Source organism: Amphiura filiformis, chromosome 6, assembly GCF_039555335.1.
Source record: "Amphiura filiformis chromosome 6, Afil_fr2py, whole genome shotgun sequence".
Taxonomy (NCBI): domain Eukaryota; kingdom Metazoa; phylum Echinodermata; class Ophiuroidea; order Amphilepidida; family Amphiuridae; genus Amphiura; species Amphiura filiformis.
Window position 1 is genome coordinate 12,886,744 of NC_092633.1, and position 24,241 is coordinate 12,910,984.

General features: G+C 37.1%; 1 protein-coding gene across 2 annotated transcripts in view; it reads right to left on the minus strand.

Annotated features, from left to right (window-relative positions):
• The window catches only part of LOC140154989 (MOB kinase activator 2-like), a 35,794-nt gene extending 16,476 nt beyond the window's left edge, over window positions 1-19,318 (minus strand). Inside the window, exon 1 of one of the 2 annotated variants that reach the window (XM_072177656.1) lies at window positions 10,439-10,562. In XM_072177656.1, coding sequence (XP_072033757.1) covers window positions 10,439-10,503 — 65 coding nt within the window. In that variant the 5' untranslated portion in view covers window positions 10,504-10,562. Of the gene's footprint in view, window positions 1-10,438; window positions 10,563-19,087 lie in introns of those variants that run through there. The other variant, XM_072177657.1, reaches the window with a different exon arrangement.
• Window positions 19,319-24,241: the final 4,923 nt, after the last annotated feature.

The window sequence follows — 24,241 nt, forward strand, 5'->3', positions numbered from 1 at the left end:
CAACAAGCACCCAAGAAATCTCACTTGCAAGTGGACATACTTACCCATGTGCCTATAAATTGCTTACTTTTGTGATTGGCTGCCCTTTAAAATGTTAATATCCAGGACTGCAGATTGTTACTCTGTCAGTGGTGTTATTCTTGTAAATGTCATCCATCACTGATACAGGCTAGCAAGACAGAGAGAGGAGCATTAAACATGAAGCCTGAAATGTTTTTAAATTAGTCAACTAAAAATGGGCAAGGGTGAGTTAAAAGTCAACTACCAATATGTTCAATGCATTGTTGTGCATAAAGACTTAAAATCTGGAATTTGAGGTTCTGATTGGTCATGTTTAAAAGTAAATGCACATCATGTACATGTAACATGGTATCAAAGACCTATGCTGTACCCGCCCCCAATCCACAAAGGTCCACTTTAAAATGGGAGGAACATAGGTTATGGTCTATTTTTTGGTGATAACGCATTAAAAGAAGGGCATGTCACTGGATGGACCTTGCCTGCATCAAACAAGTTAGTATGGTTTGTTATTACAGCAACTTTGCGTCATTCATACATCAAGCTCATGAGTGGAACCTATCTTTTGGGGAAACTAACTAGTCAATTTTATTAGAAGTTACCGGCCAGTCAGGCATGTAATTTTGCATTTTTACTAGCCCAACAGCAAAGTTACCAGACATTGGCTGCCAGACTGTGTACATCCTTGATCATGCATTAAGAACTTGTTATTATTATGCCCATTTTCTCATGCTTTTATGAAGTTTTTACTCCTTTATAGTTTTGCCTATCTCAATTTCATTATTGCCAACTTTGGTCTGAATGGATCATATCATGTCAAATATTGTAATTCTCTGTCACAGTTGAATTTGAGTTCAAAATAGAATTGTAACTGTAAGTGTACATACATTTTAAACACCAACTTTTGATTATATCAGCAGGTTAATCAACTGTTTGAAAAGCCTGTATGAATATAATCAATTCACAGCAGTTTATAATGTTTGTTGAAAATAAAAGAACTCTATGACCTCTTATATGAAATGAACTATAAATTAATTGAACTCTGGTAGCAAATTAATTGAACTGCAGATCAGGTAACAGCAATTATACAATTCAATCACATTCTAATATTATGTAGCATCATTCTTTGCCAATATGGATTAGGAAATGAACATGTATCATGTGACAAGAATGTCTCATGTTTTCCGAGAGTCTACTGATACCGAATACAAGATCACAAGTAAATTGTGTGGCATTACAAATGACAGCTGATGAACAGAATCACACAAAATTAATACAAACTTTCTTATGGAAAGTGTCAACCTGTCTTAGTTTTTCTGCAAGAATATATATTAATTTATACGCTCTCCCTTTTTTGGATTGAGCACTTTATTCAAAAGATAGTCCAACTATGAGTAAAAAGTTGATATAAATTACTACAGGTATAAACTGTATAATAAAATAACAAGCATCTCCAGAGTAAATTGTTAATGTTTTATGCTATCATTTGATATTTGCAGCACTTGCTGGCACTCTTCAAAGCATTTACACACAAAAAAAAATACAATTTATATCATTGGTTGTATAAACAAAACAAAATTGCCATTTCATTTGAATTCTTGGGGTACTGAAAGGGGGTGGGTTGATTTTGAATTTTAAGCCTACAATGTATCATATGAAGTACAAAATATGTAGGCCTACATAAATTAGTATTACCTTCTGGTCTACAGATCAGACATCCTCATTTTAGAGTATGGTTCAAATCGTAGTTAAGATGACCAGGAGAGGAGGATGATTTTCCTTAGCCAAAATGAAAAATTAAGTGCGAAAATTAGTAGCTGTATATGATATTGGCAAACTGTATGGGCAGCGTGCGTAGGCATACATGCAGGCATACACGTAGCATACATGAAGATGGGTAAAGCAGCTATCTCTCTCAGTATCATCAGGGTGAATGCACTCATTGTAATGATAACTATGTCAATTGAAGGAGGAGAAGATATGCAGCTGTATCAGCAAATGGGCTGTCTACATGGTACGTTACTACGTTTGTATCCGATTTAATCTAGATTTATATATGGAGCAGATAGGTTTCTTCATACACTTTCACATGATCCCAATCTGATTCAGTCATAGTGCATATGCACACTCTGACAAATAAACCATCACGATGCATCATTTTTGACATTTTGACACAAAAATTATGATCATTACATTTCTAATTCAAACTGTACCTTAATTTGTCTAAATGGAATGTTTCAATGCGGATACGGTATGTTTAGTTTTTCTTCTTCATTCTGCACAACTGGGCAATCGCTATTCTACTTCACTAGGACTGAATGGTGCATGCATGTCAAAGAATCTACAAAAACATGGAAATGTGTATGTTTACTGCTTACTTCCCATTAGATTTTGCCAGTCTTAAATAATCTGGATTTAAAATGCAAGTAATGACAGCCTCATCTCTAGCCTACGTGTGTATCGAGTACAGTGTATCGGATTGAGATCATCACAACATGTATACCTATTAGGGCTGTCCACAAGAAGGAATTTTTATTACATAAAACATTAGTATGTTTTATTGGGTGAACATGATCCATGTAACCAGTATGACATGAATTTGAGAGAAGGGAGCCCTCACACACAGACAAGTCATATACAATATATAAGAATGTCCATACTGACTAAGCAAAATAAGTTGTTTTTGAAGTAGTTTTTAACTACATGTACGATATGCTGGAATTTGTTATGAACTTGGACCTGTAGTTCCCGAGATATTGACTGCTCAGTGCCAGAAGTGAGTAAGTGTAAATAGCTGCCCTGTAAACATTTGGCAATTTACACACAGTATATTAGTCAATAGTCATCTAACACATGGCAGCTATTGCACTTACCCACTTCTGGCACTGAGCATGCTAAGCAGTCAATATATGAATTTTGTTAGCTGGATACCATACTTGGGTAGACCAAAATCGGAATGATTGAGAAATTAATGACTGAATGAAATTTGGAGCAATTAGAAAAGTTACAGCATCATTTATTGTGTAAAAGAGTAAGTTTAAATAAGCACATGTATCAACCATGCATAATACTCTTCAATTTTCTATCGATGATCCACGCTGACTGCCACTCACTTCAGGTGAGCAGAACATATTAGGTTATGCAATTTTGTGTAGTGTAATCTGTTCAAATTGGAACTTTTCAGATTGCGTCAAATTATGTTTATTCATTAACTTCTGTATTGTCATTCATACAAGTGCATATAGTGCTCAGCTAACAAAATTCTCTACATGTTCATAATCAATCTTACTGCTTTTAATTGTTTGTGCTCAAAGAATTGATCGACCTAGTGAAGACTTTCTTTTTTAATGTATTTACAACATGAAGTACAGTACTTAGTCTAACACTTCTTGCTCTGTTTGTTACAATGAATTGTGTGCAACAACTCATCATGCATGATTGTGTCACATAATGTGACCACGGGTGGATGGATTTCACTAACATTAAACACTGCATTACATCCATGTACATATTTGTAGGATGTAGGATGGGTTTTAAAACTTAGGGGTGGGAGTGGTTGGTCAACACATAGGGAACCACAACCCAAAGCAACTGCAGAAGGTTAGGGTCAATTAATGCAAATGTTCAAATCTTGAAAAGTGTATTTTAAATATCCAGTTCCAAATCTGTGTACAAGTGTACTTTTTAATTTGCTGTCCTCCACATTTTCTGCTTTCTATTTCTTTAAGGTGGTACTACACCTCTGACCAATTTTGTGCCTATTTTTTGATTTTTCTCAAAAATTATAGCGCATTGGTGACAAGTAAGATATGTATATTATAGGGGTAAGGACTACAACTACTGCACTGAAAATTTTATTTCAGTACAGACAACAGTTGTGGAGTTACAGTCAAAAATGAGGGAACCCCAATATTTGATCAATAAATCAATAACTCCTTGTCTTGAGTCACTGAAATTCCAGTGTAGTAACTGGATTCCCTGCCCCTATAATATACATAACTTTTGTTACCAGTGTTTTATTAGTTTTTGAGAAAAATGGAAATATAGTCACAAATTTATCAAGGGGTGTAGTACCACCTTAAACATTTTAAATGTAGTTTGATATAGGCTATCTATACTTTTTTTTGATCCGGCTGTTTGGATTTGATCTATACTTTGTTTGGCTTATAATTGGAGAAAATCGTTCGGGTTTTGTAACTTTGTGAAGTTTCAACTTATGCTCTTGATAATTCACATAAGCATGCCAGTGAAGCCAGTTTACACATTACACAACTAGCATAGATGCGGCAACCAACTGTGTTTACGCCAATCTAGATCAATCCACAATATTACTAGTCTCATTTTTTTACCATTTATGAGCCCAACAAACTATAGGTGGATATTCTAACAACGATTTATTAACTTAACATCGATCATACATGTACAAGTCTTTATGTTGAAAGATAATATAGTGTGGTTCTTTTATGCACGCATCTCAACTGATTCATGATTATGCATACAAACACTAAGATACCTTCTATTAATTTGCATTTTCATGAAATTCAATATTCCCCAACTGGCACATGTGCTACTGTACTATGGCAATTAGTTTCACCCTACCAAATTATGTGCTATTTTAAATTCAACACACAATATCAATCTGATATTATTTTGAAGAAATACTAAACCATCAAGTTATCGGAACAAACCCAAAAATCATATAATGTCATATAATGTAACTATAGTTTCTTTAGAAAGCTGACCCTGGGTCAAAATAACATTAAAGGGGCATTTTGTGATTTTAGCATCGTCGTTTTAGGGTATTGTTCAATACATGTAGATATCAACAAAAAAAAAGATAACTTTTGAGTTGATTTGGACATTGAATTCAGAATTATGCATAATAACATAGAATTCCCTGTATCCCACTGTGTTGTAATTTCTGTCTGTTACGCTTTTTTTGACGGGAATGTTATATTTCTATGAGTACGCCGTTGGTTATCACAGTACCTGTGTAGCCAGTACCTGTGTGAGTGGTCAGATTGACCACTATCACAGGGACTAAATACAAATGGATTTGGACAATGTCTTCATCAAATGATGGAAGAAAGCTTATTCACACATTCTGATGGTATAACAATCTTCACTTTTTTTGAGGAAGTGGGGGATGACGCTGTGTATTACAAAGTGCCCATAAGTTTAACTGAGTACTGTACCTATCTCCACAACCAAACTAGAGAGCTCAATCCATATTTACAAGCCGACGTCAAACGTCGGCTTGTGCTGTCTCTTCTCAATTCTTTACACAGCCGTGACGTTAGTCACGGCTGTGTCTTTTTTCTTACAGGTTCTTTCTTCTTTCTTCTTCTGCCGACCACTACATTTGCTCTAGCACTTACATGCTTGTACCGATTTTGACCTAACTTGGTCACAACCATCATTGACCATGCCCCTACATGTCATATGAAACTCGTGGGGTCAAAGGTCAAGCAGGGGTCATAAAAAAAAAAAACGTGATTTCAACTCAAAATGCTTCTTCTCTCACAGATTACGAGGAGAGTGACACCACTTGCACACATGCATTGTTATTATCCAGTGTCTATGGGGTCCTCACAGATTTGGGGTCAAAGGTCATCAAGGGGTCACTTCCGGTATAAAACGAAAAACCTTCAAAAATTTTTATTTGCTAAGAAAAACATAGGACAGTAACGGTATGTTCACAAATAAATTGTAGTTACTCTGTGCATATGTGGTATTTTTTTATTTAGGGTCAAATGTCATTAAGGGGCTACTTCCGGTATAAAACGAAATTCCTTTAAAATGCTTCTTCTCCCACAAATTACGCATGACAGTGACACCACTTGCACACATGCATTGTTATTACCCAGTGTCTATGGGGTCCTCACAAATTTGGAATCAAAGGTCATTAAGGGGTCACTTCCGGTATAAAACGAAAAACCTTTGGGCTAGGCCAAACCTTCCATTTGACTTTGACCTCGCTGTGACCTTTGACCTAGCTATAATGGTCAAAAATGTGATTTCACAAAAAATGCTACTCCTTCCACAAATTTCATGCAATGATCATGTGACTCATGCATATGAATCAACATGTGGCAGTGCTTAAAACTTAAAAAGAATTGAGGTCAAAGGTCATTAAGGGGGTCATTTCCGGTCTGAAAGCTAAAAATATTCAAAAAATCACTGTCTTTACAAATTATATAGCAGAGAGTCGCCATTAGCACACATGCATTGCTACTAGCCAGGGTCTTTAGGATGCCTACAGGTTTGGGGTCAAAGGTCATTAAGGGGTTACTTCGGTCAAAACCAAAAATGTTTAAAAATTTTTATCTCAAAATGTAAACAGACCAGAATAATATAACCAACATACATGAATTAGTGTTCCCTGATGTATGCATGGTATTTTTATTTTGGGGGTCAAAGGTCATTAAGGGTCACTTCCTGTTTTTAGCTGAATAACTTCAAGAATTTTTATCTCGAGAACAAAACATGTTAGAATTTTTTTATTAAAATTGGAACAATCCATTTTGTCGGTGTACACAAGGGTTTTTTTTCATTGAGGTCAAACGTCATTAAGGGGGTCAAAAGGTCAATCAAAATTTTCAAAAAATCAAAATCCATGTATAAGTTCCGATTAAGCTGAAATTCACCAGGAATATTTCTTATGACCTCCTAAGCACAATGCAAGAGCAGTTGACCCCATCCGTAACCCAGGGGTCAAGTTATAGGGGTCAAATTGCAGCGTCTGTTGACTCTAGTTTGGTTTGCCCCCTAATAATTTAAACTGAAATATATAAATCCAAAATTGATTTATTATTTATTAAATCAAACCAAGCATGCATACAAAAAACACTTGCCAGTTTTATAAGCCACAAGATTTTGTAATGATCTATGGCACAGAAGCCAACTAATATTGCATGGGTCCTGTACTGATCCTATACCTCATAAAGCATGATAAACCTCTGTGAGCTCATGTCCTCCTCAGAATATCAATGAATAGGAAACACCAATTCACAAACAAGACATCCAATAAAAAGTACACCTTCAATAACAACACCGCCTGGATTCACCCAAAGATGATTCAATTAAGATCACAAAGTAATAAAGCATTAATTGAAAACATGTGCGAGCACTGCTATTATTTTTTTATGAATGATTTGATAATAATTTTATTGCCCCAGTTGTATCATACTTGTTATTGCCTCTCCATCTGGGTAGGATATTACAGCCTACATCTAAACAAATAAACAAGGCAATGCTCAGACTTCAAGTCTCATCTGGATGCACCATTACTATCTGTCTATCTCGACAATTCTACATGGCTCAAAACAAAGTGAGTGTACCAACAAACTAGGGCAACATATCTACAAAACATAGATCTATACCCAGATCTAAAGCGTATTTGTAGTACAGCAAGATATGCATGAACATTGTAGGTGTGGAGCTGTCAACAAAAGCCACATCCTACACCCCGAAATTACCCACTAGTCATTGCTGTGTTGCTGCACTACTTAAAAAAATGGTATACATTCAAAATATTATTATCTGAAATTTTTTACACATGGTTATTAATAAGCATTCATACAGGGTGTCCCAAAAAAAAGAGGCCCCTCATTGCGCCCTCTGTTTCTCCTATTTCTGAAAAGTTGATCAAACATATTTTGGTATGTAAAAAAACCTTGAATCATTAGCTTTAATAAACCAAAACAATTATATCAATCGGCTCACAACTTTTGAAGATATGCTCTTTTAAAGAAATGTACCCGCTTTTCACTCTGTCCACGGAGAAGGTTTGGCTACTTCAAAGATTGAAAAGGAGTACACATACCATGCATGAATATCAAACATTCCTCAATGATAACTTTATAAAATAACTTTATTTATGGAATGGGCTTTACCAGTGGGTTTATGGGCAATGGATTTTGTTAATAGTGTCATTAATTTGTGTGTAAAATGGATGCGAATGGGACTTCTTTTGCTTTACTTGCAATAATATTATTTTCTTAGTTATTTATGCCTTTTTGTTTTATTATGTTTCTTAATTTCTTACTTTGTTATTTCTTGCTTTCTTTTTTTATTTACAGCATAAGTCATTTCTCTTTTTAGGATTAAAGGTAGCCCTAAAGGCTGTTTGGTTTGTCTTTGGTTCTTCTGAAGTGAGTTTACTGTGCTGCTCTGCCCTCTACCTGGTTGCCTCCTTGGCGAATACAGGTTTCAGCCCTGGTCCTCATTGCATCAATTATGTTGGGTACCATCCTTGTGCGCCGGATACTTGCGAATGCATTCAGTAATACGTTTGCGAAGATCTTGGATTTTGCCACAAAGGAAACAAATCAAGTGGTGTGAGGTCTGGTGATCGTGCAGGCCACTCCACAGCATGAGCTATCCCAACCACTCTGTTTGCTATCCGTGAAAAAAAAAAAAACGGGTACTTTTATTCAAAAGAGCATATCTTCAAAAGTTGTGAGCCGATTGATATAATTGTTTTGGTTTATAAAAGCTAACGATTTAAGGTTTCTTTGTATACCAAAATATATTTAATCAACTTTTCAGAAATAGGCGAAAAAGAGGGCGCAATCTGGGGCCTCTTTTTATTGGGACACCCTGTATCAATATGTATGATAACAAGCTCGATAGAATCTCAGAAGTGGGGATCTAACTTTAAAGTCATTTTCTTTGAATATTCCCGACACGACGTGACCAGAGTAAATTTGTTTATGTCCGTGGCCGTAACTAAGGTAGGGACTGAGTCCCGGGAATTCGAGTCCCGCCCGGGTAGCCGAGTACCCGGGCAGGAATTCCATGCCCGGATACCCGAAATTCAAAACAAAAAAAAATCAAGATGTTTTGTATTTTTAATATGAAAATTGATACTTTGTATTCATGTCATACTCTATTAATGATTTCAAAATGCATTCAAATTTAATGCATTTTGAAATCATTACCCCTAACACCAGTAAAAACCACAAAATACCACGATGAAAAATTCATAACATGCATGCATCCCAGGGTCTGCGATGACGCAATCACCCGAAGTGTGATATGATCACGGAATTGCTGGCCGGGCAGCAATAACCCGAGCAGCTACCGGTCCGCGATCGTTCGCTTAGCATGCGAGGGGTCAAAGGTTCAATCCGGGGTGCCAAGTCAAAATTCTTCTTCTTCTTGAAAAAATCGGATCTTCTCTGACTTCCGATACCAAAAAGCATGGGTCAGTGTTAGGGTTAAAATACATGTATTTTTCCAGATTAGAGTGTCCTTTACCCCTAACACCAGTAAAAACCACAAAATACCACGATGAAAAATTCATAACATGCATGCATCCCAGGGTCTGCGATGACGCAATCACCCGGAGTGTGATATGCTCACGGAATTGCTGGCCGGGCAGCAATAACCCGAGCAGCTACCGGTCCGCGCTTAGCTCGCTTGGCATGCGAGGGGTCAAAGGTTCAATCCCGGGGTGCCAAGTCAAAAATTCTTCTTCATCTTGAAAAATCGGATCTTCTCTGACTTCCGATACCAAAAAGCATGGGTCAGTGTTAGGGTTAATAGACTATGACATGAATACAAATTATCAATTTTCATATTAAAAATACAAAACATCTTGAAATTTTTTTTTTTTTTTTTTTTTTTTAGGTCAACCATGAATGATCCTAGCATTTAGGTCTAGGTCCAGGGACACTACAAAACCGGGAATTTTTTTGTGCATGCGTTACGCCGTTCAGGGGCAAGTCACATGACAGTATGAAACCAGCGAATGAGCGTTTTTTATGAACAAACTGAAGGACAGAGCTATTTGCACGAGCTGGCTTTGCCAATTTTTAAAATTGATAATAAAAAACAATAAATTTTGTGGCATGTAATTTTTGATTAAATGATAAATTGATACATTGACCTAAATGTACATGTATTTAAGAAAAAGAAATATTTGCAAGCATGAACATAGCACTTGTTCAGTGCCTGTATGGGACCATGACAATCCCTCTCTGACATTACAAAATCCACCAGTCCTAACTGCTGGTGATAAAATTGAACTCAGAAGTACTAGTTCCTCGGCGCTACGCGCTTCGCTGCGCATCTCGGTGCTACGCACCTCGATCCCCACCGAGGAACTAGGGCTAGTTCTAGCATGAACATTTTACGTCATTCACAAAATTCTCAACAGTTTTCATGCAAACAAATATAAGTTGTGCATCATTCATCAATGCATGACTATGTTGGTATCCATGACCCACACACAAACAAACAAACTCGGACTAGTCTTACCATTGTCTTATCAAAGTGTGGTCATAGTGAGCCCTGAGCTATTATGAGCTACATGTAGGACAGTTTGACTAAAATGTAGGTATTCAGAGTAAAACCAATGAAAACCTTTCAAAAGTTTTGACTCATACATGTTTTTAAAATTATAGTATACTGGTACCTCAAAGATCCAACAAAAGCTACCATCAGGCCTCTTCCTGGTAAGAACAGTTTGCTGTATTCCATCACCTGTCCAATATCACCCGTACACCACACAACCAAAGTATTTTTGTTTTTTTAAACAAAATCTCTATACAATTAGATCTACTACGGCAATGCCAATATGCATAAATCTATTGTGTTGTTGGCGATGCTTAACATGGATATAGTATCTCTCGTAGTATTGTGACATAATAACGTATCATCTGTGCACTCTAGGTTTTTTTACACTATTTCCTTGCCAGCTCTCATCAGTATTTTGTCTGTACATGTGTTATATATGTAGAGAATCTGCCCACCTGCTCACATTTCAACATAGAATTCATAATAGATCCAGACACCTTTAACTGTGCTTTTCACACTCAGCATTGATTTGAAATGATCACACACGAGCTGGACTTGCTTTCCAAAAACCTCTCACCAAGTCCAAAATACTTCTCACTAAGCACTTTAAGCAGCTATCTGTACACACTTAACAGAAAACAATGGGAAATTTATGTTTGTGCGATGCACAAAACGATGACCTCTGTCTGTCCTGTTTTACAGGAAATCCTGAATAATGTAGTCTGATGTAGTATAGGTTCTGTTATTATCACAATCCATTCTAGTACAGGAATTATTTGTATCTAAAATCTTTAACAATAACATTGAAACCTGTGCAAAGAGTGCGATCTGAACATAATTATTACCTACTATTAATTAAATAATTTGTGATTTAGTAATCAAACCATCTGGATTCATTTGACCATGTGATGATGGCACTGATTGTGGTTAAAATAGTGATGAGCAAAATGATTACAGATATAAACCATACAGGGTGTCACAAAAGTAAGCGGATCATAATCCTACTACATGTACATCCAAAAAAAGCTGTGTTATATCCAGAATGGCTAAACTTAGTGACAACTAACTGCTAAACCCAATGACCGCTCCATTGACTTTTTTGTGTGCGAAGCAGCCACATTCCAATGTCTCTTATCCCGCCATGATGGGGCCAAAGCATTAAAGGAGCCGTTTAAATTTAGCAGATAGGCGAGGTCTGCTTGTTTTCTGTAGAGCAGCCTTCAGTGAACGTTTCTTTTTTCAGAGCCACCAAACCTTTAAAATCAGCAGATAGGCGTGGTCTGCTTGTTTCTGTAGACAAGGGGCAGTCTTCAGTGAACAGCTCTTTTCGGAGCCACCAGAACCTTTATATTAGCAGATAGGCGAGATCTGCTTGATCTCTATTGACAAGAGCCACCAGTGAACGGGCTCTTTTCAGAGCCACCAGAACCTTTATATTAGCAGATAGGCGAGATCTGCTTGATCTCTATTGACAAGAGCCACCAGTAGGCAAGGTGCAGTCTACATGTCTCATTCTTTGGTACTTTGTCCTGAAGAAGTCAGAGCTACTCCTGACGAAAGCTTGACAGTTCTAAACTTGTCCGTCAGCGAACCCGCTAAAAACCCACTAATTGTTATAGCCCAAGACTTGCATCTGTAAATAGTACCAAAACGTAGCAAAACAATAATAATACTGGTGACCGCATTAACAATTAATATTTTAAAGAAAAACAAGTAAGACAGAGGAGAAGAAGAATGATATGTTATCCTAATTATCTTAACATTCCCTGTCACTAATCTGACTGATATGCAGATTGAATTTTAAAATTATGTACATGTAGCAATATGATAAGTCAAGATGAAAGGAATGAGTGAGTGAATGTATAGTATTACAAAAAAGTATGCAGATCATGAATACAGCACATCTTGCATGTTATTCAAGCAGTCATTGCATTTGGCTATGCATGCATCATGAATTGCATGTCAGTACTTAACTACATGTATGTCAATGACAACAAACTTCATTAAACAAGAGCACCAATGGTGCTGTAGCACAATTGCTGGTTTAATAACAGGTCTCTTTGTGCACTGAAAAGATTAATTTGTTATAAAAAGTGGTCTTATTTAACAAATTAAAATTAGTCATTGCAAATGAATACATGTATATCATTCAAGATAAAAATGCTGAAAATGTGCTTGGGATATTGAGGAAAAAATTTATACCATGTAAGGATTTAGAAAAAGCATAGTTTGACAACTGAGAATTCTCCCGCATAAGCAGCCATTTTGTATGCAAATTAAGCACTGTTCCACTCACAGACTACTACAGACCATTCGCAACCAGTCAAAGCCCCATGTTTTGTATGCTGTGAATTCTCGCATATTCATGAGGGCCGATTGTTCCATCATGCCGTGTCTAACAATCACGCCAGTGTTCCGTGCCTTCACGAAAGCGTGATAGAGTTTTGTGTGTCTTTGCGTTTCCACGAAAGACCGTAGCAGTTTTGCCTGTCTTATTTGTTTATTTCACAGAAAACAATTGGCCCTCATTGGGTGATATCTTCTTATTGCCCATCAATCCAAAAATTTGTATCATCATTACGTCAATTTAAAAACAAAATGTTCGGAACTTTTAAGTTGTTTTGGCTAAATTCAACCTGTGCAGGGTTCGGTTTTTGCCGGCAAAAACAGGGCCGGTGGCAAAAACTGGCAAAAATCTGTTTTTGCCCGGTTTAAACTGGCAAAAACTCACATATAGTCACTCAAATATTAAAAAGTAACACAGAAAGCTCACAAACAGTAGCACACAAATTTTAATGAATCCAGCGTGGTAAATAAGGCGGGCCCGGGGGCCCATAGCCCGTGAAAATCAATACGGGCCCGACGAAAATGTGCCATGAGGGCCCGACTGGCCCATGAAAAAAATAAGTAAATAAATAAATAAATTTAAGCTTACTGAAAAACGGGACTGAAAATACAAAACATCTTCCAAGACATTGTCCATACTACACTAATTCATAATGGAGATTCATTTTAAATGCTGATTTTTTTCAAAAAATGTATTTATTTTCCACTCTCAATTTATTCGGGCCCGCAAAAGTTTGTGAGGGCCCTAAAGATTCAAGAACAAGGGCCCAAATGGCCCGTGGTCATTTATGCTTATTTACCACACTGAATGAATCGTTAAACAAATTTTTTTTCTCATCAGGGTCTTAAAATGAAAAAGTTTTGAATTTGATATATGCCACATTTCAGTAAAATGTACTTGAGTAATGAAAACGCATGCCTTTCAGGGGCGGATTTAGGGGGGGCGCAGCCGGCGCGCGCCCCCTCTATTTTTTGACTAGCAAAGGGCGCCAGTAACTTAAAAATACAAAAAAAGCAACCACTTCGGCCATGAACAGCAAACAATGGGCCAAAACCGTTGAGTTTTCGAGGGGGTAACCCCCTTTAACACATTTTTTCGTCGTCGACCAAAAGGCGCCCCCTTTATCAAAAATTCCTGGATCCGACCCTGCCTTTAATTTCTTATGTTACTTATAATTACAAAATCTGGCCTTGTTACACTCAGGAAATTATTTTTGTAACTTAATAATTTGTTTTGAGATGAAAAAAATGAGCATTTATTCGCTGTCATTACGCTACTTGCAGTTCATGCCATTATGCACTATGTGCGGGAGAGCCTCGAACTGGCAGCATACATGAATGGGAATTGAACTAGTCATAACGCTCTGTGTAAGGTTACATAATTCTTCCTTTCATGTATGCTGCCAGTTCGAGGCTCTCCCCGCATATAGTGCATAATGGCGGAACTGCAAGTAGCTTAATTAGAATGTCAGCTGCCATACAATGCCCAAGAACTGCTTCCATTCAAAATCTTGATGGCAAATTAGACAACAGAAGCACATGTCCCACTTGACAGCTTTTTAATCCCCTATTCATGCTGCATGAATCACACTATTGTAGACCATCCTCCTGATACTTGAGTGTTTGGCCAACCGAAACAGTTTTGACAGGTCTTTTGTCTACCTTTCTATTTGTAAACAGACAAGGATGACAAACATATAAATAGAGTGCAGCACCCAACAGCCAGGGCCCATTGGCTATCTAAATGCCCCTGGTGGGGTCCAGGGGCGAGAACCCTGACAATTTTGGGAGGTCAAAATTGTCATCCTCGCTGAATAGGAAAGCAACAGGGGTTGTAGACCGGGGGGCTACTTTGATATTTTTGGGACAGGGTGTGAGGCTCCAGACTTGAAACCCTTACCCATTTCCAAGGGTCATTTGACCGTGGACAGGTACTCATTTCCAAGGATTCTAAAACTATAGACCCATGTCTAAGGATTTCTTTTGAAATATAGAGTAGACCCATTTTCTCCGAAAAGATTGAGATTTATTTATATTCATCATGCTTGTGGAAATGGCTTTAAATGTCAAAAACGAACCCCTGTCTTACCCCCTGTTTAAGGATTTTACAATAAAAATAGGGACCTGTGTCTGAGGATTGAGGACCTGAGAAGAGTGACCCATTGGAGCGGCACTATCCCTGTATACCTTTTGTATGGGAGTACCTACCCACCCCCCACCGGGTACACCCACTTGGGCATGCTCATACACACATGTACCTTTGGGCAGTGCTCAATCCCAACAGCTCCCAATTTCAAGGCAAGTGAAGTATTACTCAAGAACTATAGCTTCGAATTTGCACACGATAGTTACGCATTCAATGTTAGAGTATGTTGCTATCGTTTTTCAGTCGGACAGCATTGACATTTTTTGCACCCTTGGATGTTATTTATTGTATGTTGAAATTTGGATGAAAGTTATTTTGGTGAGTCAACTTTCTCTTTTGAGTAAAATTAGGCTATTTTATTTTTGATCAGTCTAAAATTTTGTTGAAGTGAAATTTTAGCAACATTTTTGATGCGATCGCCCATTGTGATCGGATGTGTTTACTTCTGAACTTCCATTGCTTTACATGGTGTCATGCTTCATCAAATCCGACTAGATTTTAATGCAATGGTCTCTAGCCTCGAATGTGCCCTATCGATGAGCAAATTAATGGCTAGACTTCTCGAGCAAGTGAGGTAAAGCGCCTCGCCTAAGAGTACAACACGATTGCACCGCCACTCTGCCAGGGCTCGAATAAACAAACCTACTGCGCCACCAATAGCAATGATAGCTCAGAAGTAAACACAGTCGATCACAACAGGCTATCACTTGCTCGAGAAGTCTAGCCAAGAATTTGCTCACTGATAGCTTCATATTCTAGGCTAGAGACCATTGCATTCAAAATCTAGTCGGATTCGCTGAAGCATGACACCGTGTAAAGCAATGGAAGCTCAGAAGTAAACACAGCCGATCACGACAGGCGGATGCATCAAAAATGTTGCTAAAACTACACTACTGCAAAATTTTAGACTGTCCAAAATAGGCAAATCTTGCTCAAAAGACACAGTCGACTCATCGAAATAACTTTCATCAAAATTTCAACATTTTAAACAGAATAAATAACCTCCGGTCAGAAACAGGTGCAAAAACATGCACAAACTCGGCCAATTTCTAGAAAATTTTCGTACTTCCGGGGTCCAGACTTCTTAAATTAATGTGTTGTTGATGGCGCTAAAACATGTGGTGCCACAATAATACAACAAAAAAATCATTTCGATTTTGCCTTTAAAATTGCTTTTATTCAACATAACAATAATATTAATAAAGGAAACATAGATTATTTATGATAAAATAAACTTAAAACATTAAAAACTGAATATTTTCAGGTTGTGATAAATAAGTAAATAAACATTTTTTCCGCATGTCGTCAGTCCAAAGTGTGAATTTCATCAACCGGGCCGCCGGCTAGGATTTCCCCAACCATCGTTACGGAAAGCGTACACAAAGTGCAAGATTTCCTGACGTTGCATTTACAAATATTGCAGAATTTACTTCACTTCTTAGCGGGTTGGTCAAAATTTTGGGGCTTTTATTGTTTAAAAAAATATTTTTATTATAAATGGAAATTTCTAATTTTCATCATCAACTAATGATTAAATTTCGAAGTTTTATCTGCGTCCACATACAATAAATGCATGGGATATGGACGCAAAACGATCTGCCTTCATGTTTAATTGGGAGCACAAATTGAGCTCCTCAGTTCTACCAGGAGTGTAATTTTTAGTGCTCAAAGTTGCTCTCCTGAACAATTCCAGGAGAGCAATTAATTGAGCTCCACTGATTTATTTAAAAGGGCATTTCGTGATCCACAGCCTCATCCCCCTACTTTCCCAAAAAAAGTTGAGATTTTTATATCACTGGAAACCTCTGGCTACATAATGTTTATGTACAAAATATTTCTTGCAGATTAATTAGCTTAGCAAAGATATCGTGAAATTTGAATTTCGCTCTGGTGCACCAGAACGAAATTACAACGCATTGTCTATGGAGCAGTGTAATCACAGAATCGTGCATAACTCGAACGCAAAATCGGAATTAACAGAAATTTTGGGAATAGGTTTTTTTCGTGGATATCTTAGAATGAAAAATGACATAAATAGAGGATGCTAGGATCATGAAATACTCCTTTAAATGAAGGACTGCAATGCGCTATAATTTTTGAGAAAAATGCAAAAATAGGCACAAAATTGGGCAGGGGTGCAGTACCCCCTTAGGTAAATTATACCATAATTTGCCATTTATAATATGTTCAGTTGCTTTAAAAATAATGAAGTGTAAATAGCCAAATCAGGACTCAAACTGGGTACATATTTTTTTCTTTCTGTACACTGCCAAACCACTACGCGAATCCATATGGATTTGCCCGGTTGATGTTTTACGAGAATCTTTGCGCGAATCGATTCGCGTCGGGTTTCTGAGCCTGTTGTCATTGCAAAAAGGTTCCCCTCTAAATTCAGGATTCTGAGAATATTTGAAATCAGTTCATTTTCATTGTAACGTATACCATACCAGACAGGGTCTTACATGTATAGGCAGGATTTGAAGGTTTGGGTGTGTAAATTCAAAAAACTGAGTGTGTAAATTTAAGATTTGTGTAAAAAGTATAGGCCATGTGGGCAAAAACTGGGTGTGTATTTACAAATTTGGGTGTGTAAAACACTCCCTACACGGCTGGCTGCCTAAGCCCTTGATACCAGGCCAGTTACATTACATCATCTATCGTACATACTGTACGTCATACATGTGTGTACTTTGTAGGTATACTAGGTGAATTCAAATTTGACATCAAATTGCATCGTTTTATATATCAAATTAAAGCCCTTGAGTAAACTAAGCCAAAACTGAAAACCTTTTTTTCATAGCACTTTCTTTCCGTAGCAAAGTTACATCTTGTCAAAGGTTGAGTTTCATCAAAACGTTTAAGCTAGCTAAATTCCCCAAAACGGCATTTCGGGGTGTTTCTAGATCTTAGTCTCATGGCGATAGCAGCTTTTTTTGAGGGAACTGCTATCAAAATCCCACTAAAATTCCATGTGCGACTTAATAAAAAAAAAAAAAAATCATATATTTGGGTCAAGTGAAGTATAGAAAACATATTTATGTAGGTTTCCTTTACCCACCTATTCTCGAAAAAAATTCAAATTTCTATGTAAATATGCATTGTGTTGGGGCCCCGGTCTCGGCGAATTCGCTGACTAGTAAAGCCGAATTGGTCAAGATGGGAGATGCCGCGCTTGTTGATAGAAAGACAGCTTAGGCTAATAGAAATTGGCACTCCTTTCGTGGTGGATAATATAAAGTATAAAACATACAAGCATATGTCCAGCACTTAGGCAGGGTGATTCTTTGTTGGATTATTTTATTTGATCCTATTTGTGACCTCTTCTCATAATGTATTACTTTCTTTTTCTCACAAGTCTGAAACATCGCACAGTACCGTCCATGCGAACTTGGATGTCAGCTTAAGCTTAGGCCTACATCATGACGGTGTTGACGCAAAGTGAGTTCTTAGAAAACTTGGAAGTATGATATATCTCCTTAAATTTGCCTCTGTGGGCTTACTTTAATAAATACGAATAGAGTAGGCCTAGACCTAAAACTATGACTGTAAATTGATCGGGGAATTGATGCCCAGACAAACAGATATCGTAAAAGTCACCGGCGCTTGCAAAAGTTATGACTGAACGCTGTACAATGGTTTATACTCGTCATGTATATCGCCATGGTCGGGGCACGTACCGGGTATGTAGGCCTAGTATTTGCCTGCTTGTCGTGGTCGACCTGGCTATTAAATCCTGGCGTTTGCGGGGGGAATGTGGCAACCCAAAATTTACGGTCGACCTGGGAGAAACCGATTTACGATAACTTAGGTGGTCTATCGTGTATGCGATACGATATTTTAGGTCGACCTGGGATTTTTTTCTCCCAGCTTGACCCAAAACGCACTAGTAAATGTGTTAACTAAGGTTTGCCTAGGTTACCTATACTTTGTTGACATTACATACAAGTTTTATATGATGAATTCTGATTCTCTGAACTGAAGATTCATGTCATTACGTTTTTCATTTATAAATATGAATACTGTTTTTGACTTTTTGTTCAATACTCTTCGTGTGATTCCTTGTAAAATGTTGGACAATATTATACAGAAGAAGAAGAAGTTATTAAAAGTTGTCATCTTGACTTGTCATTTCACTTCAGCATTCACACACAGCTGATCAACAGCACTGAAGCAATGCAAGGTTGAAGGTATGTTTTCGACCGTCACCATATTGTCGATCAGTTGTTTTCATCTTTTTAATAGATGTAACAGAGACCAAATCATTGATTAACTTACCCCATCAGCCAGTCCATTCCTTACAGACACTATTCCGTACTTGGCTTTGCGTATCCCCTCCAAAAACAATTTTTCTCATACCATTTTGTGTTATATCGAAGAAATGCCTGATACCAGTGGTGGAAGCAAAACATCCATAGCACGCCTCTGCAGAGTTACTAGGATGTTTTTGGAGTTTACCTGATTTCCCAAAAGTCAAATAAAATAACTATCGTAAATAATCCTAGTCAAATGTTTCCGTATAAATTCAACTATAACGATGTTCTAAAATAATTAAAATGAGCTGTGTTTGTCCAAAAGTAAAACATGACTTCAGTTATAGCCTTTTCAAAGTTTGTAGTAAAACCTTACAACAACAAATTTCTTGTCTTTTTATAACAACGCTAATTAAAGGGCATTTTTAAAGGTCACCAGGAGATGGCGCAATCAATTTGCAAAAAGTTCAGAAACAGGTGCACTGGTATGGCGCTACCGTCATTTTTGCGGGCATTTTTGGCATTGCAAGGAAACAATAAGCAGATTGGTAAATCAAAGTCAAAAGAAAAACAATAAAGGAAATCAGGGTTAACTAAAAGACGTTGTAGGGAAATAAATTGAAGCCTTTCAGGATACTTTTCCAATCTTCCACTTAAATTGAAAAATAACAACTTCCTCTGCACAATGTCAACAACACTTTTATACCACCAGCTTAAATACTTGTTCTTTTATTTCATATAAATGGGCCTTTGAAAAACTTTTTAAAACTATTTAATTTTCAGAAGTTACCCAAAAGGGTCAAATTCTTTAGTTCTTACTTTTTACATTGTGGTACAATTCATTACACATTTCATGATCCTATAATAAAATTCTGACTTCCTAAAAAAGAATAATTTTCATAATGTTGAAAGATTGCAATTCAATTTCATTTTTTGTCAAGAGTAAAGAAACTAAAAAAAGTTCTATTATATATCCAAAGTTAGTTGCAGGGTTTTATTGGTCATCATTCTCTATGGCTCCAGGAGTACCAGGACCCTGCCAGGACGACAAGCCTAAATTGTTATTACAATTTATTCAAATAAAGTGAGGACATTCACTTAAAGAAAACGCTCTCATTGATATTACTTGCCTTGTCAAGTAAATGAGACCTAATATGAAAATAGTTCCTGATGAAACTTGATCACTTTTAAGCCCACCCAACAAAGATAACATTTGTTGGCTTGACTTAACACCATGAAGTCAAATTTATGATTTATTTTTTATTTAGGGCCTATAGGCCTATCTTTTTTTTTGTTGGCATTACTCACTTTTTAAAGTTGGACTACTTAGATCCTAGAGGCAGTTGTTGTAACTCAAACAAAATGAATTAACACAATTAAACTTCTTGAATTTGTCAAAATGTACCCATCCCCCACAAAATTCAGTTTAATAACCAGAATAATTGAGGCAGCTATGACCTCAAAACTCAAGTATAAAACCCAACAATAATTTCTATTAGTGTTGTCGGAGTGTTCGCTAATATAAAGAAATCTTTATATTAGGTCTATCAAACAAAGATAAATATTTTGCAATGTCACTTTTTAGTAAGAAAATAAGAAGTGAATCAATATGATCAAAAATAAATAAATAAATTGTGACAATTAAAATATGAACGTTACATAACATGCTTTACATAAATATTAAAGGGGCATTTCGTGATCCACAGCCTCATCCCCCCACTTTTCCCAAAAAAAGTTGAGATTTTTACACCACTGGATACCTCTGGCTACATAATGTGTATGTACCAAATATTTCTTGCAGATTAATTCGTTTAGCAAAAATATTGCCAAATTTGAATTTCGTTCTGGTGCACCAGAACGAAATTACAACACATTGTCTATGGAGCAGTGTAATACACATAATCATGCATAACTCGCAAACACAAAATCGGAATCAACTGAAATTTTGGAAATAGGCTTTTTTCGTGGATATCTACTGAAAAATGTCATAAAAAGAGGATGCTAGGATCACGAAATCCTCCATGAAGTAAGAAATATCAAATGTTAAGATAGAGTAAAGAAAGAAATGAATAAATTGGCAACCTGGCTAGGATTTTTGTCAAGGGGTCCATGTTGAGGGGCAGCATAGCCAGGGGAGAGGATGAAACTGCACAGAGTAGAATGATCTTTCCCCATGCACTGTTAAAGCATTAAAAATAAGCTGGTGGTCTTTTGGTGAGATTTGATACCAAACAAGGGGTTCATTGGATGAGAAGACCCAAAGGGGAATCTATGCAACTGGGAAAAATTTCCCCCCAAAAGGGTGTTTCTGTGAAACTGGGAAAAATTAGGAGGCAAAATATATATGTTTTGATGGTCATCAAAATTTGAATTTTGAAGAAAAATAAAGAAATTTTGTAAATCTTAGAGAAAAAAACAGGGTCGTTCAAATGACTTGGGCCGGGCTAATATCCCATGCGCTCACTTTTTACCAATTTGTTTAAGCCACCATCTTACCCAGGGGGAGGGGTAGCTGGTAGGTCAAACTCCATGGGTGGGGGCAAGGGATATTGTGCATGTGACCATTCAATTGTTATTTTTGCTCTTACAAAAATATGCCAAGTGACAATGAGTTCAAACTTGATACTTTGATTAGAATAGTTATTTGCTTTCATAATTAGTCCAAACTCCAGAGAAAATGGCATGATTGAACACTTTTGTTTAGCCAAAAATCTATTTTTGGCCTATCAGCCAGAATTTCCCAATTTTGCAAGACCGCACCTTACTTTGATGACATGTGGTGAATGTTTATATTATTTTGGTCCTGGGGGAGCACTTGTATTCAAGTTGTATATACAAGGCCGGGGGGGGGGCACTCCAACTTTGGAGGTGACACGTATGTAGGGCTGTTAAGACCCCTTTTTCAGCATCGCTGTCACCCAAAGACCCCATATTTTTTACGAACACATGTTCTGTCACCCGAAGACCCCCTATTTTTTCATTTGATCTGTCACCCAAAGACCCTTACTTGTTCAATTTTAACAGCAACTTTCATTTATCACTGATTTTGTCACTTATTTTGAAAAAACAAAGAAATGTGAAGCCATTTAGAACTAGAAATTCAATTTTCGAGGTTTCTGTTGCGCTGTTTCGGCTCTCACCCAAAGATTCCATTAAAAAAAAAGGTCATGTTCTCACCCAATGACCCCATATTTTTTACATTTTGCTCTCACCGAATGCCCCTTAGTGCGAAAGTGCCAGCCCTACACCTATATCCATTTCAAATATATATTTCCCATGATTGTAACCTAGGGTGTTACCTAGCTTGTGAGAAAATTTTGTTTTAATATCTTTTTCCATTTGTTGTAGGCGAAGTAAAAATGAAATCAGGATTTGGAGTCCCGGAAATGGAGAAAATCTGTATATTATATCTACAAAGAAGACATAAAGACCAAACTTAACCATAAAATATGATTTGGTCACTTCAATTGGCTTAATTTAAAGACAAATGCTGAGAAAAGCTGTTTCACCCCAACAAATACCATTGCTTTATAGCAGAGAAGAGATAAGAGCAGATAAGAACTGTAATCAAATTTAATATTTTTCTTAAAAATGCCAAAAAAACATTTATGCAGAAATTGTGTGTATTAGGAAAAAGGGCTGATTGTATAGAAGCATTTTAGACCATTAATGGAAATGTCACTTGGTAATTGGACACCAAGGAAACTAATTTGAAAATCGCAAACGACAAAAAGTGGTTGGGTGTCTTATTTATTTTTAATTTTCAGCTCATGAGACATAATAGTAATTTCATACAGATGGTCTCCAAGCAGATTCTCATGCTTGCTGTTTGGTATTGATGCTGTTACAGTTTAGCTACATCATCACACTTGCATATGGAGCTAATCTTGTGGGAGGGATACACACATTTCTTCATGCAAATGTTTTACGACTTTTTGGTTCTGATAAAAATCAAAAAAGGTATCAATATACATTTGCCCGCATTTGTAGGCAACATTCCAATGTATAATCATACAAAGTTTGAAGAAGCTACAATTTACAGAACCAAAGTTACAAGGTAGATCTTATTGAATGACCATCATATCACCAATGTACAAGGACTTTCAAAAAGTACCCAAAGCAGGTATTTTTCAACAGTGTGAAATGGACTCAGAGCAAGCACTATGCAAGTATTTTATTGCTATGAGTCGCATTTAACACACCTAAAAGTCTAAAACCATCGTGGTAGCAATCAGTCAAGAGGCCTGGAGAAAAACCAATGAAAATGCACACATGTGAGCAGTTTTTGAGTACATTTCACCCAGAATTTTACCTTCCAATTGATTTTGTCAGCATTGATATTGGTGCAGAGTTCAGCTACCTTTTTCGAGACATTTGTGCGATTAATGTACCGTTCCCTCCCCCCTACATTTCTTTATGGTAAACAAAAACACCATTTGAATGTAACTTTAAAATACATGAACATACACAAATAATAAGTACACACAAAAATTATACTTGCATAGTTATTTTATTTAGTGTTATTTTCTTCATGTAATGGCACAATAAGTTTATGTGACCCAAACTAGTCCACAACATACAAAGTTTTAGTGATAATAAAATGAATATTAAATCTGTTCATCTGGACTTACTATTTTTGATAGCAACAGTATCGCGTCTCATCCAAGACGCATCATCAGGCCGACTGACCAGGTTGTTGACTATTGACCTGTGACGTACTTGATGGTATGACGTCACAGGGGAGTCGCCGGGTAGTTTCCGGATTGCTGCGTCGTAGGTCCTTGACAGGTTGTGGCGAAGTCCCCCTCCTCTGTTGAGCGAAGGTTCCTCCCGCCGGACATGTATTGCCTCCTTAACTCCTCTTTCAAACCACTTATGTTCTCTGTCGAGCACTAGCACATCCTTGTCCTCAAAAGAATGATTGGCAAATTTGAGGTGCGATAAACTGCCGAATCGTTCAAACCTGTAGAACTGGGTCTACGGTGCTGATACATACGCTTGTGCAAGGGTTGTTTAGTCTCCCCTATATAGGAGTCCTCACAGTCAGAGAGTCCTCACAGTCAGAGACGTCATACCATCAAGTACGTCACAGGTCAATAGTCAACAACCTGGTCAGTCAGCCTGATGATGCGTCTTGGATGAGACGCGATACTGTCGCTATCAAAAATAGTAAGTCCAG